Source organism: Amyelois transitella, chromosome 30 (assembly GCF_032362555.1).
Source record: "Amyelois transitella isolate CPQ chromosome 30, ilAmyTran1.1, whole genome shotgun sequence".
Taxonomy (NCBI): domain Eukaryota; kingdom Metazoa; phylum Arthropoda; class Insecta; order Lepidoptera; family Pyralidae; genus Amyelois; species Amyelois transitella.
Genome location: NC_083533.1, coordinates 1,483,990 through 1,498,422, shown reverse-complemented (window position 1 = coordinate 1,498,422; position 14,433 = coordinate 1,483,990). Strand labels below are relative to the sequence as shown.

The window sequence follows — 14,433 nt, the reverse complement described above, 5'->3', positions numbered from 1 at the left end:
CCAAATTCTATTCATATTTTGTAGTTTAAATAAAAAATAAAACAATTTTTTAAAGTTAATAAAGTGTCCTCGATTTAATACGCCATTCCCTAGCCAGACCAAGATTTTAAAATTTCGCGCCATAATATGAATGAAGAGTGAATGACATGTAGTCGATTTAATAGTACGACACCAATTCATCCATAGACCATAGTCGCTGAGCGGCGGCCATTTTGTAAATTAGTGCGAACGCGGCAGTTGTTGCGGAAACACGTGTGGATCCAGTCACTTTGTCATTCCCTCGGTGAGTAATTTTATTGTTCATAATAGGTAATTGATGATAATTAAACAATATTTATGTGTGATTTTTCGGTCTTCTACGATACATCGTTTTGAACAGCTTGAATTAGAGTTTTTACCTGCATTTGTTTTAAGTTTTACTCCAAATCGTCAGTCCCTGGACCATCAGGCCCTAGCTTTTAACTGTGCTAGGGACTGACGGATATAGCTAGGGAATGACGATAATTATATATTGTGATATTAACAAAATATTTAAATCTAGATTAAAAGCGAAATGAACTAAAATCTTTGTGAAAAGATATTAGGGACAAAAAGTCATTTAGGGTTAAGTTTCTTATTTTATATAAGAAACTTAACCATCAAAACTTAACAACCAAAAAAAGTCATTTAGACTTTTTTTTTGTTGTTAATATCAATGTAGTATTATTCATTATAATAAACATTTTATATCTTTAATAAAATGAATAATACTACATTTAACGATTGGCTTTTTTATTTTGAGTTTAGAATAATTATAATGTGTTTGTGGTTGTTGGTCATATAATTAAGCATGAATGAATTTTTCCATTTTGCAGAAAAATGCCACCAAAAAAGAAACCAAAATTGTCCAAAGAGGAAATAGCCCTTAAAAAATCAGCCGCCGCAAAAGCTCGATTGGAAAAAATCAAGAGTGATCCAATTCTGTTGGCAGAATACAAAGAGAAAGAAAGACAGAAATATTTAAAAAAGAAAGAGAAGGGACAACGTAAGTCTATTCAGGATATGACCCCACGCGAGCAGAGAAAAATTAGAAAAAAATGGAAGAAATATTCTACTGATTACAGAAAGAAGAAAACAATTACAAAAGACTGTGAGAATTATGTTGCTCAGAATACGCCACCTACATCTGAAAATGAAGAAAATATAGCTCCAGAACCACAGATCATTAATAACAACAACGAAGACCTTAGACAAGTGGAAGCTAAAAGAAGAAGTCGACATCAACGGAAGATAAGAAATAAAGTGTTACAGGAAAAATGTGCAATTATTGATAAGTTAAAGAAGAAACTTAATACTCAACAGAAGAAATATAGTAGACTGAAAAGAAAAATTAAGAAAGCGAAGAAATTGCTCACACCTAAAAGTAAAATAGAACAAATAGCAGAAGATCCTAACCAATATAGAGAACTGGTCAAAAAGGCTTTATTTGGCGAAATTTTGCAAGCTCAAATTACAGAGAATATTTCAAAAGCTCGATCTCATCAAGAAAAATCCAACTTCAAACAACTTTTGTCTGGTCCCAAAGTAGAAAAATATAAACTTTGGCGACAAGGTTGTAACTCTTTGTTGTATAACAAGATTCGGCGCAAAACTATTAAACGTAGTGAGAAAACTAAGAAAGATTTAATAGTTGAAATGGTTCACAGATTTTATGAAGACGATAGCATTAGTCGCGCTGCAGCTGGCAAAAAGGAGTGCATTACTCGCAATAAAATCAAAAAACAAAAACGGTATTTGCTAGACTCATTGGAAAATATACACCAAAAGTTTCTTCAAACAAAGACATTGACAATTGGATATTCACTGTTTTGTAGATTACGTCCATTTTGGGTTGTTCCCCCTAAACTAACAGATCGCGATACTTGTGCCTGCATAATACATGAAAATATGAATCTAAAATTGTCTGCTTTAAAAAAATCTAAGATTCTGCACTTCGACAATTATCAAACAGGATTACAGATACTTTGTTGCAATCGTTATTCCGAAAAATGCTTATTGAGACAGTGCAACGGTTGCTCTACTAAAGTGTTACCTTATTATGAATTCGACAACAGCAAAGATATTTTGGTAAATCAGTGGACACATGGAAAAGAAATGATTACAGATTCTAAAACAAAAAAAGAGCGACTAGTTTCAAAGTATAAAAAAGAAACAAGGAATATGAAGCCACGCGATCTGATTTTACAACTCGAAAATGATCTGCAAAAATTTTTCCAACATGAAGTTAACATTGTTCACCAGTACAGTACTTTGAAATCTCTCAAACAGACATTGACGGAAAAAGACGCAGTGATACATATGGATTTTTCTGAAAATTTTAGTACAAAATGTAACCAGGAAATCCAAGCTTATCATTTTGGGGGTTCCCGCTCGCAAATTTCTATGCACACCGTAGTTGTCTATACAAAAGATTCAACTTCTTCTCACTGCACTCTCTCTTTAAATTTAGCTCACAATGTTGCAGCCATTTGGGCCCATTTAAAACCAGTGTTTGCTTCTTTGCCTCTTACTGTCGAAAATCTGCATTTTTTGAGTGATGGTCCCGTTACGCAGTATAGAAATAAAGCAATGTTTTTCATACTGGCTTGTAAAATTGTAGATTTTCATCCAAATGTTATGACCTTTTCATGGAACTACCTTGAAGCAGGTCATGGGAAAGGAGCCCCTGATGGTGTGGGGGCAACATGCAAGCGAACTGCAGATAAATGTATTGCACAAAAAGCCGATATTACAAATTTATACACTTTTGCTGTTACTTTACGTGAAAACTGCCCGGGAATAAAAATTTCAGTTATTGAAGATTCCGATATTGAGACGGTGCATAAACTGATCAGAGATAATGAAAATAACCTACAAGCCTTCAAAGGTACACTTCTAGTGCATCAAGTTACAGGCCACATATATTCTCCAAATAAACTTACTATGAAATCATTGAGCTGTTTCTGTAGCACCACTTGCAATCATCATAAATTAGGAACTCTGGAATACAACAACCAATCTAAACGGCTCAAAGTAGTTGATGTTTATAATAGTACAGATTCTGAAGAAGATATTCCTTTACAAAACCTACGTAGAAGCAAAACTACAAAACAAGCAGGCATAAGTAAAGATTTAAAAGAGAAAATGAAAGTGACCTATGGCAGTGGTGATTATGTGTTAGTAAAATTTATGGTGAAAACGAAAGAATACCGGTACGCTGCAATTTGTTCGTCTTATGATGACGAAGAAGGAGAATTGACCGTTACTTTCCTTAAAGTATGCAATAAAGAAGGGAACTTATTTAAGTTAGACGAAGGTGATGTCGCAGACGTACTTTATGAAGATGTAATTGGAAAACTATCGATGCCCAGTTTGATTGTCAAAGGTGATAGAGTGTTTTACGATTTTAAAAAGGCTATAAACGTTTTTGAAAAGTGAGATTATTTTATATATATTGTTAAGTCTTCTATGTTACTAAATAATGATACAGAGAAACTGATACGTCCAAATACTAAGGCTGAATATCATAATACTTAAAGATTTTGTTTGTCTTTGATTAGTTAGAATGTTGATTTTGTTCAGTTTATTTTAGACGAAGACTATCCCGATTTTACAATATAGTGTTAAGTAAAAAAGTATTTAAAATGTTATGTTCTAATTACATAGGTACTACCTCAATTACTTTAGTAGTTAAAAGTGACTGATTATTATAAAAAAAAGTATTACTAATTGTTATTTTGATAATAAATAGGCTAGGTTGTGGTTGTCTAAATTATACCCAACAACCAAAGAAGTGACTCACATAGCAAAGCTTGGTCAATAATTTCATTGGAAGAATTCCATTATTAATTTCATTTTTGTTAAGAAGTGTTAACGAGTTATGTTTTTGGTCTTTTTTTTATAAATAAATATGATTCCAAATGCATAACCAAATTATTTTATTTCAATATCACTATTGATTATCAGTCCCTAGGAATACCTATCAGTCCCTAGATGCCCAATAATCAGTCCACAACTAGAGCTGTCAGTCCCTAGATGTCTAAATTGGAAAAACTCCAAATTTCTCCTAAAATAAAGGATAAAATGACTGGCCCTTTTAGGTGTAAGATAGTTAATCAATTACACGTGATATACACTACTCAAGTATCCAAAAGCATCTTAAAAATCTTTAGGACAAAACAAACTCAGAAGTAATCAGATTTTTGTGGAATGACCCTAATAAACCTGTAGAAACCCCGACTCACGCTTGGCCGTGCTCACAATCTCTCACCTGCTTATAAATTCCTTTTTTACAACCTCCTCGTGTTCTAAGCTTATCCATTATTTACTCTGGGGCAAATAAAAATAATTAAACGAAGGTTAGTATTTGTTCAGACCGTGCAGTCACAGATTAAATTTTGACTAGTTTATATCTACTGCTTTGCGCGCGTTAATCGTAAAATGGTTGTAAAGAAAACATGTTTAAGTGGAGTTTTATTCACAGAGACGTAGGCAGAGACTAAATCTTTCCACTTGCCACGATCTCTGCATACTTCCTTCGCTTCATTAACATTCATAACTATCTTCATGCAAGTTCGGCGGTTTCGGGTACTCCTGACCTGATCCTTTGCCAGGACATCCTTAATTTGATCAAGATACCCTCCACACTAAAATTTTTATACTTCAAATAGTAGCTAGCTAAGACATTATAACCAGGCCGTTACCGGTAAAATAAAATTGAAAAAAAAAGTAGGTATTACTGCTTTCGCCAATTCGGTACGTTAAATTTTTTTTTTTACTCGAGAAAAGAGCGAAAGATTTTACGATTCAATCTATACTAATATTATAAAGCTGAAGAATTTGTTTGTTTGTTTGTTTAAACGCGCTAATCTCAGGAACTACTGGTTCGAATTGAAAAATTCTTTAAACTGTTCCAATTTCTTTGTCTCTTGCTTTTTGATCTATGGGCATTTAAACAGTCATAAATCTATACTAATATTATAAAGCTGAAGAGTTTGTTTGTTTGAACGCGCTAATCTCAGGAACTACTGATTCGTATTAAAAAATTCTTTTTGCGTTGAATAGACCATTTATGGAGGAAGGCTTTAGGCTATATAACATCACGCTGCAACTATAAGGAGCAAAAAAATAATGGAATATGTGAAAAAAACAGGGAAATATGAGGGCTTCAATGATGCCCAGAATAACTATTCTACGCGGACGAAGTCGCGGGAACAGTTAGTAATAAATAAAAACCACGATTTACCTATGTAGTAGGTACATTTTTTACTCACTTTACTTTTTTTTTCCAATTCCGATGGAACTCAAATTGATCTGTCACAGTGTTGTCATAACCGTAATGCTTTCTAAATGCTTTATTACCCACATTGTCAAAAGAGGTATTCTTACTCCTGGCTTTAGTCCCGGTTGCATCACCACTCTGGAGAGGAGCCCGGGGTATGCCTTTGACCATGGACCCTGGATTGGGTGAGTCAAGTTTTAACACGAAGCGACTCCCGTCTGTCCGTATGTAAAAAAAAAAATACTTACATCAAAATCTAGTCCATTTTAAATTTTTAGGTCAAGTTATTTGAAAATGAGTGATTCATTCCAAAGATCCTTCTCAGGACATCACTAAAACTATAAACATTTCAAAAATGTGCGCGCATTGTATACTAAAATAAACCTTATTGAATTCAAAATAAAGTTATTATTTCTATACCAATACGCTGGTCATTTTAGTCTGTATTATCACAGCGAGGGAATTTTTTCGGCGGCCATTTTGAAAAAAAATATGGCGTCTTTTCATGTCTCATAATCGTACTATTCCGAGTAACTCGATTATTTCTTGAAGAATATTTTTTTAATTGTTCTTTCATTTGACAAATTGTGACCACCTGATATATTTTCTGGAGGGAACTTTAATTTTTCAGAAGGGTAGGTTTCAAATGGTAATAAAGCGGATCCTACTAATATTATAAATGCGAAAGTTTGTGAGTATGTCAGGATGTCACTATGGATGTTTGTTACTCTTTCACGCAAAAACTACTGAATCGTATACGATGAAAATTGGTATGTAGGTAGCTGAAGACCCAGAATAACATATAGGCTACTTTTTATCCCGGAGTGCCCGCGGGATTGATCGGATTTCCATGCGGACGAAGTCGCGGGCGGCCTCTAGTAGGATATAGTGTAGCAACCGCTGTCAACCCGACAATGACATCATTATGAGTGTGTGCATAGAGCGGGTATATGCTAGGGAGTGAAAAGGACGTAAAATATTAATTACCGTAATAAATATATTGATATATAAATACTAATATTAATTACTTTTCTAAAAGAACCGTGCCGTGTGGTTCCCGAAACCTATGTATATAAATATGAATAGGACCAGTCTGTCTCTTTTCCATGTCGTAAAAGGCGACTAAGGGATGTGTTTTTAAACTTGGGATTCTTTTAGGCGATAGGCTAGCAACCTGTCACTATTAAAATCTCATTTCTATCATTAAACCTATCATCTGAACGTGGCCTAACAGTCTTTCAAGACTGCTGCCTCTGTCTACCCCGCAAGGGATATAGACGTGATCGTTGTGTAGTTTTAAAGATCTAAGCATACATACAGACATAGGGATCAGACGCGGGAAGCGACTTTGCTTTATACAATGTAGTGATTATTAAATGTCCGCATCGCTCCCTAGCGCACAGCGCTCCCGGCAACAATACACTTAAATGAGCTCTTGTGTCAAATAAGAAAAAAAAACATTCGTCTGACATATGCTTTAATTCAAGCTTATAATTATAAGTAAACATTTCAATTCATGTTTATACTAGAATTCTCTGTCTGTTTACACAAAATTTCTCATCAATTTGGTTTCGTATTACATTCATAGAATCACGTCTATATCCTTTGCGGGGTAGGCAGAGGCTACAGACTTGAAAAGACTGATATATCAAGTCCTGATGCATTTCATTCTGATAGGTACGTTAAGAAGAATACCAAGATTATAAGCGTATCCCTTAGTCGTCTTATACGACATCAATGGGCATGGAGCCAGGTAGAGTGGTCCTATTAAGTGGCGGGATCCACACGGCACTATGCCATAGACGCCACAAGATGACAAATGCCAGGAAATGGCGTCATGCTTTTATTTACGACTATTGTAATAGGAAACTTTTACAACAAAAAGAAAGATTGTAACAAAAGATTATTCAAAAAATTGCAAAAAAAAAAATTGAATAGCTTTTGAGTCCCTTCCGTGCCCCGGATACATACACACACACATACACACACTTAAATTACGTCCTACGGGGTGGACAGATTCACAAGAATCCGACAGCTTGACATGTTGATAGTCCATCGCTTCTATGGAGCACATTACCATACATATTACCACGTCTATATTCTTTACTAGGTAGACAGAGTCGTTTAAAGACCGTTGGCCCTCAAGAATTATTAATTTTCTCCGTTTTTTTTTCACATTTTCCATTATTTCTTTGCTCCTTATAGTTGCAGCGTGATGTTATTATAGCCTAAAGCCTTCCTCGATAAATGGTCTATTCAACGCAAAAATAATTTTTCAATTCGAACCAGTACTTTCTGAGATTAGCGCGTTCAAACAAACAAATTCTTCAGCTTTATAATATTAGTATAGATTTAAGATTCAAATGGTGACAAGTTGCTAGCCCGTCGCCTGCAAGAAGAATCTCAAGTTTATTAGACTTTTCCTTTAATTGACTTCAACAATCTAGATACGAAGGGAAACAACTGTACCTACGTAGGTACCTATATGTATATGTATGTGTGGTTCCCGGCACCAATACAAAAAAGAATAGGACCACTCCATCTCTTTCCCATGGATGTCGTACAAGGCGACTAAGGGATAGGCTTATAAAATTGCGATCCTTTTTTTAGGCGATAGGCTAGCAACCTGTCACTATTTGGATCTGAATTCCATCATTAAGCCGAGCAGCTGAATGTGGCCATTCAGTCTTTTCGGGACTGTTGGCTCTGTCTACCCCGTAAGGGATATAGACGTGACTATATGTATGTATGTATATGTATCTTCATAATATATTCACTTTCACACTTTGCTATCATCTGGATATGATTATTTCTTTAGATTGTAATTAAGTAATGTTTTAATTATTCGTAAAAGGCGAAGGAAATATGCAGAGATCGTGGCAAGTGGAAAGAGGTAGTCTCTGCCTACCCCTACGGGAAAGAGGCGTGATTTTATGTATGTATGTAAGTAATGTTTTAGTATAAGTAACTTACAATCTGTACCCTTGGAGTGGCGGAGTCTCCTAACACAGGTATTAGATACTTAACAGGAGACTTCAAACACTTGTTATTTACCATATTGTAAGTTAAAGAATAAATATTTTTCATTTTCATTTTTCATTTTCACCTATAAATATTTTAAGTTATAAATTTACGAGAAAACAGCTTGTTATAGCTTTAAAATGAATGGAACTTCACCATAAGACCCGTGAACTTGGTTCGCAAAAAAAACCTCTTTTAATGTGCACGTGACCGAAAGCCGTGTTCGGGTCGAGCTGAGCTATAAATCTTAGAATTAGTCACAGGTAAGGGTTGTTGACCAGTGTGAAAGATATAATAGCCGCGTGGTTCCCGGCACAGATGAAAAAAAAAGAATAGGGCCACTCCGTCTCATTCCCATGGATGTCGTAAAAGGCGACTAAGGGATAGGCTTACAATTTTGGGATTCTTCTTTAAGGCGATGGGCTAGCAACCTGTCACTATTTGAATCTCAATTGTATCATTAAGCCAAACATACTATTATTATAAAGCAAACATATTCTATACTATATGTTTGTTTGAACTCGCTAATCTCCGAAACTACTGGTTCGAATTGAACGTTGAATAGACCATTTATCGAGCAAGGCTTAGGCTTTATAACATCACGCTGCAACTATAAGGAGCAAAGAAATAATTGAAAATGTGAAGAAAACAGGGAAATTATTTATCTTTGAGGGCTTCAATGATGCCCAAAATAACTATTCCATTACAGGACGAAGTCGCGGGCACAGCTAGTCATACATAAATAAATACGTAAATCATGCCTCTTTCTCGGAGGGGTAGGCAGAGACCACATCTTTCCACTTGGCACGAAAATACAAACAATAAACTTGAGTTAATTTTTAAAGATTTTTGTATGTAGGCTATCGTTCGTCATCGGTTAGTATAGCTTCAACTGCTCTACAAGCCTAACAACATAACTAAATGGAATCCCATAGCTTTGTGCAGGAAATGGCAATATTTTTTGCCATCTCCTATTGTCACGTTAGATTCCGATGTTGAATCCTGTTCATTAGGACTTGGTGTGACACACATCTTAACATTTTACGGTTAAGACAGAGCTATGATCAGATTACTCGCAGGTTACGTTTAGCTGAATGTGTTAATGTTGGAAATTAGTGCCGTGTGGTTTCCGGCACCATTAGAAAAGAAAGAATAGGACCACTCCATCTCTCCCATGGATGTCGTAAAAGGCGACTAAGGATAGGATAATAAACTTGGGATTCTTTTAGGCTAGCAACCTGTCACTATAAAAATCTCAATTCTATCATTAAGCCAAACAGCTGAACGTGGCCTATCGGTCTTTACAAGACTGTAGCTCTGACTAACCCGCATGGGACAAAGATGTGATTATATGTATGTATGTTGTACTTTAAAATTTAGTCATTCCTTAGTCGTAATAAGCAAATTAAGCATGTGTGATCCATATTTTAATGTGTGTGAGCATTTCTGGTTAACGATTTATTTTCAAATACAATGGACGTCTGAATCGGCTGAGCTAGTTAGTCATGGGGATTCTTAGTGGGAATTAGTGAAGGTATTACAAGATATCGATATAAGTTGATAGTTTTCGGGCAGTCTTGACTTGACTCTTTGTCAGAACTTCAGCGATTTGATCAAAGTTATGTTCGTCTAGGCCTTCACACTCCAACAGGCACATTCACTAAGAAAAGAATATAGTTTATTCAAAGACATATGCATGGCAGAATTCTGTGTTATATATAATGTAATCTATTACTTATAGTACCTGGGCGACCGAGCTGTGCTCGATGGACGTCAGAAAAACCACGAAAAGTAGTTAAACATACATATAAACATAAACATACACCAAAAAAAACTCAGGAAATCCTTAAAAATTACTTCAACCGAAAATCGGTGGGTGTCACAAAAACCATAAAAAATAGGAAAACAAAAAAAAAAACACAAAATCAACAAAAAAAAATTGAGAAGACTTCACTATCGATAATACATCCCCAACACTAGATTTTAATGGGCGTCATTTTACACCAGCACTGAGTGTGACCAAATATACCGGGAATTCTACAAATACTGACATTTATTAAGTCTAGATAACTTTATGGGCTGACTACATATATTACAATGGCGTGTGGTTCCCGGCACCAATAGAAAAAAGAATAGGACCAGTCCATCTCTTTCCCATGGATGTCGTAAAAGGCGACTAAGGGATAGACTTACAAACTTGGGATTCTTTTTTAGGCGATGGGCTAGCAACCTGTCACTATTTGAATCTCAATATTATCTTAAAGCCAAATAGCTGAACGTGACCTATCAGTCTTTTTACAAGACTGTTGTATCTGTCTACCCCGTAAGGGATATAGACGTGATTTTATGTATGTATGGCGGATTGAACTCGTATACTAGGTGAACTTATTTATTGACTACATACATACGTACATATAGTCACGTCTATATTGAAATCCTAATTTTAGGCGATGGGCTGGCAACCTGTCACTATTTGAATCTCAATTCCATCATAAGACCATACAGCTAAACTTGGCCTTTCACTCTTGGCACTGTCTCTCCCGCAAGGGACGTAGACGTGATTATATTGTATGTATGTTTTAAACGTAATAGTAAAATGTTAAATGCAGTCTTGTATAGGTAGTGACCGACATTGTACTTCGGAAACTTCACAAAAACTAAGATAGCATATCTTGTACATAATAATTATGGTGAGGGTTAAGAGCTGAGGAGTCGATGGGACATTCACTGTACTAAGCTCAAGCCTTTTGTTAAAGGTTTTCAAATAGCAAATTGTTTTTGCTCATTACTTATAACATAGGTTTCCTGATAGGCTCACGGATTTATAAATCTTTTACATACATATGTACATATATACATAAAATCACGCCTCTTCTCCGGAGGGGTAGGCAGAGACTACCTCTTTCCACTTGCCACGATCTCAGCATAATTCCTTCACTTCATACACATTCATAACTCTCTTCATGCAAGCTCGGCGGTTTCGGGTACTTTTGACCTGACCCTTTACCAGGACGTCCATAATTTGATCAAGATACGTTCGTATAAATCTTTTACTTGGTGATTTAAAGATTAATGTTCATTTCAAAGATTAACTTCGCGTATTTCTTCTCGGGTCTAAATGACCATGATCAAGAATGACTAATATTTATTATTCAAAGTGACTTTGACTCCGATGTGTGACCTGCGCAGTACGTCACCCTTTTAACAGAGTAACCTAATTCAAGTAAAATTAAGTAGTAGCAAAATTAAGTATCTAATCAAAAGAAGAAAAACGCTTATCATCTTTATCGCCTTTTACGATATCATGTACTAAGACTGCAATACTTGAAACTTGATCATTAAATTGTAAGCGCCGTGTGGTTCCCGGCACTAATAGAAAAAATAATAGGACTACTCCATCTCTCACCCACGGATATCGTAAAAGGCGACTAAGGGATTGGCTTATTATCTTGGGATTCTCCTTTTAGGCGATGGGCTAGCAACCTGTCACTATTTGAATATCTCACTATCATTAAGCCAAACAGATGAACGTGGCTTTTCAGTAATTTTAAGACTGTTGGCTCTGTCTTCCCCGCAAGGGATATAGACGTGATAATATGTATGTATGAACATTAAATTAACAGAATCAAAATATGCGCCCGCGCGACTCCCGTACCGACGACTTCCAATCCGCCATCTTGTCCACGAATTTTTAATTACAATGTTTTTGCGCCAGCCAATGGCCGTTGCCGACCAAAACAGAATGCCTCTTTTTGTTAGCCGACTTCGCAGAACGAAATTAAATTCGGTTTAAAATGTTTCAATTTGAACCGTAGGTACCTGCCTAAATTTGTGAATGCAAATTTTGAGGGTAGTTTAATAATTGTTGGTAAGTATAGACCTAGACGAACGTATCTTGATCAAATTAAGGACGTCCTGGCAAAGGGTCAGGTCAAGAGTACCCGAAACCGCCGAGCTTGCATGAAGAGAGTTAGGAATGTGGATGAAGCGAAGGAAGTATGCAGAGATCGTGGCAAGTGGAAAGATGTAGTCTGTGCCTACCCCTCTGGGAAAGTGGCGTGATTTTATGTATGTATGTATGTATAGTCGTCATTAGAGGTGATTACTGTCGTCGATAATTAGCGTACCTTAGGTTTGAAAGCCCAATAGCAGAAGATGCAACTGGTTACACACCATATAGAGACTTTACAATCAATTAACACTTTGACGGCCTCTGTGGCGCAGCGGTAGTACGCTTTTCTGTAACACCGGAGGTCGGGTTCGAATCCCGGCCAGGGCACGATGAGAAAATAACTTTTTCTGATTGACCTCGGTCTTGGATGTTTATGTATATGGGGCTGAAGAACTCAACCGAGTATACAAAGATTCTTTTGTCTATTAATCTGCCACGCTACACTATTGTAAATACCGAAATCTTATCATGGGCTATATATGTATATTTATAACATACATACGTATGGTCACGTCTATATCCCTTGCGGGGTAGACAGAGCCAACAGTCTGAGAAAAGACTGATGGGCCACGTTCGGCTATTTGGCCTGAAGATAGAATTGAGATTCAAATAGTGACAGATTGCTAGCCCATCGCCTAAAAAAGAATCCCAATTTTGTAAGCCTTTCGCTCAGTCGCTTATATATTTATAAGCTGTACTTTTTACATCATTTTCGGTGCCTACCTACCTACCTTTAATCCTATCCATCATTCTCATTATCCGACACTGACATATCGATTGTCATTGTAATCGATGAAAAAAGCGGGCATCGAGTCAGCGAGGCACCAGAATCTACCAAAAATTCACACCTGCCTCAAGAATATGGTTGCTCCGTGTAAAATTAGGTTAAAATACATATGGCGGTGATATATTTGATGCATTACTTGCAGTTTTCAAGTATTGTGTTTGGAATTGAATGGCGAATGGTTAGACAGCGCAGGATTGCATTTTGAATGACTTCGCTCCTGAGATTTTTACAATAAAAAGTAGGTAGCTACTCAGTCCAAGAGGAATTATTTCTATATAAAGTAATATTTAGTTTGACCCCACATAAAGTTCTCTGTCAGACCCAATGGTTGACTGGTAGATAATGCTTCTAGCATTAAGTCCGCCAATTGTGCTATACATTTGTATTTTGTGCAATGAAGTTATAAATAATAAATAAATAAATACCTTTTGATCACGGCTTCGCCGGCGTATATCAGTTGCCATTAAAATTCTCATAATGAGATATTTGAATCTAAATTCTATCATTAAGCCAAACAGCTGAACGTGGCCTATCAGTCTTTCCAAGACTGTTGGCTCTCTCTACCCCGTACGGGATAAAGACGTGTTATATGTATGCAAATAATAAAAACACTTGAAAATTTTCATCATTTATATTATATAAAAATCTACGAGTATAATGTGGCTGAACTTTACAATGTTTTTTCGTTTCTTAATACATTTCATAAAAAAAAAAACATTTTATGTTCACCACAGATCTGTCTACGCAAGTTTAACATTAAAAGATATTTTAATATGACATGTTATTTACTTATTTATTATTTTTTAAACATTTTTCATTTAACAAATTTACAACCTGTAAAAACGATTTTTTAATCGTAAATACACTTCAATATACATTATACAAATTAGTTAAATTACCCAAAATTTCTCATATATTAACAAAATTAAAAGTTATATATATAGCCAATAACTCATTATATATATCGTACTAACATTACCGTTTCTACATTATTCGATTATAAAGTAATACGAATTCTCATTATATTATTACCATCTGTCTCTTATAAAAAAAATGTTTGAGATAGTTACATATAAAACATAACCTATTTTTTTCAAAAAAATGACTCAAAATCTCGAAGAACAAAAACATGTCAATACTGTGACAATAAGAAATTTTTGAAAAATTTACATTGCCGCATCACATTACTTATAACTAAACATGACGCAAAAAAAAACTGAAAAAAAAAATCAAATATTACACTAAAAAAAAATATTTTGGAGAAAAAATCCAAAAAGAAGTATAGTTAACAAATACTTATGTGACCAACCTACGTAGACCAGACCTATAGCGTTTACTTTTTTATTTTATTTTTCTTATTTTTTTGTATTTTTT

At 35.3% G+C, this 14,433-nt stretch overlaps 1 protein-coding gene across 1 annotated transcript; it reads left to right on the top strand.

The window, feature by feature from the left end:
- The first annotated feature begins 227 nt into the window (after positions 1-227).
- Positions 228-3,524, top strand: LOC132903794 (uncharacterized). The gene is made up of 2 exons (XM_060952982.1): positions 228-283; positions 855-3,524. Exon 2 carries the CDS (start codon positions 859-861, stop codon positions 3,454-3,456), a length of 2,598 nt encoding a protein of 865 aa, XP_060808965.1. The 5' UTR covers positions 228-283; positions 855-858; the 3' UTR covers positions 3,457-3,524.
- The last annotated feature ends 10,909 nt before the right edge of the window (positions 3,525-14,433 follow it).

Excerpts from the sequence above, each read along its gene's own strand:
- LOC132903794 (XM_060952982.1), top strand. The coding sequence starts at position 859 with ATGCCACCAAAAAAGAAACCAAAATTGTCCAAAGAGGAAATAGCCCTT.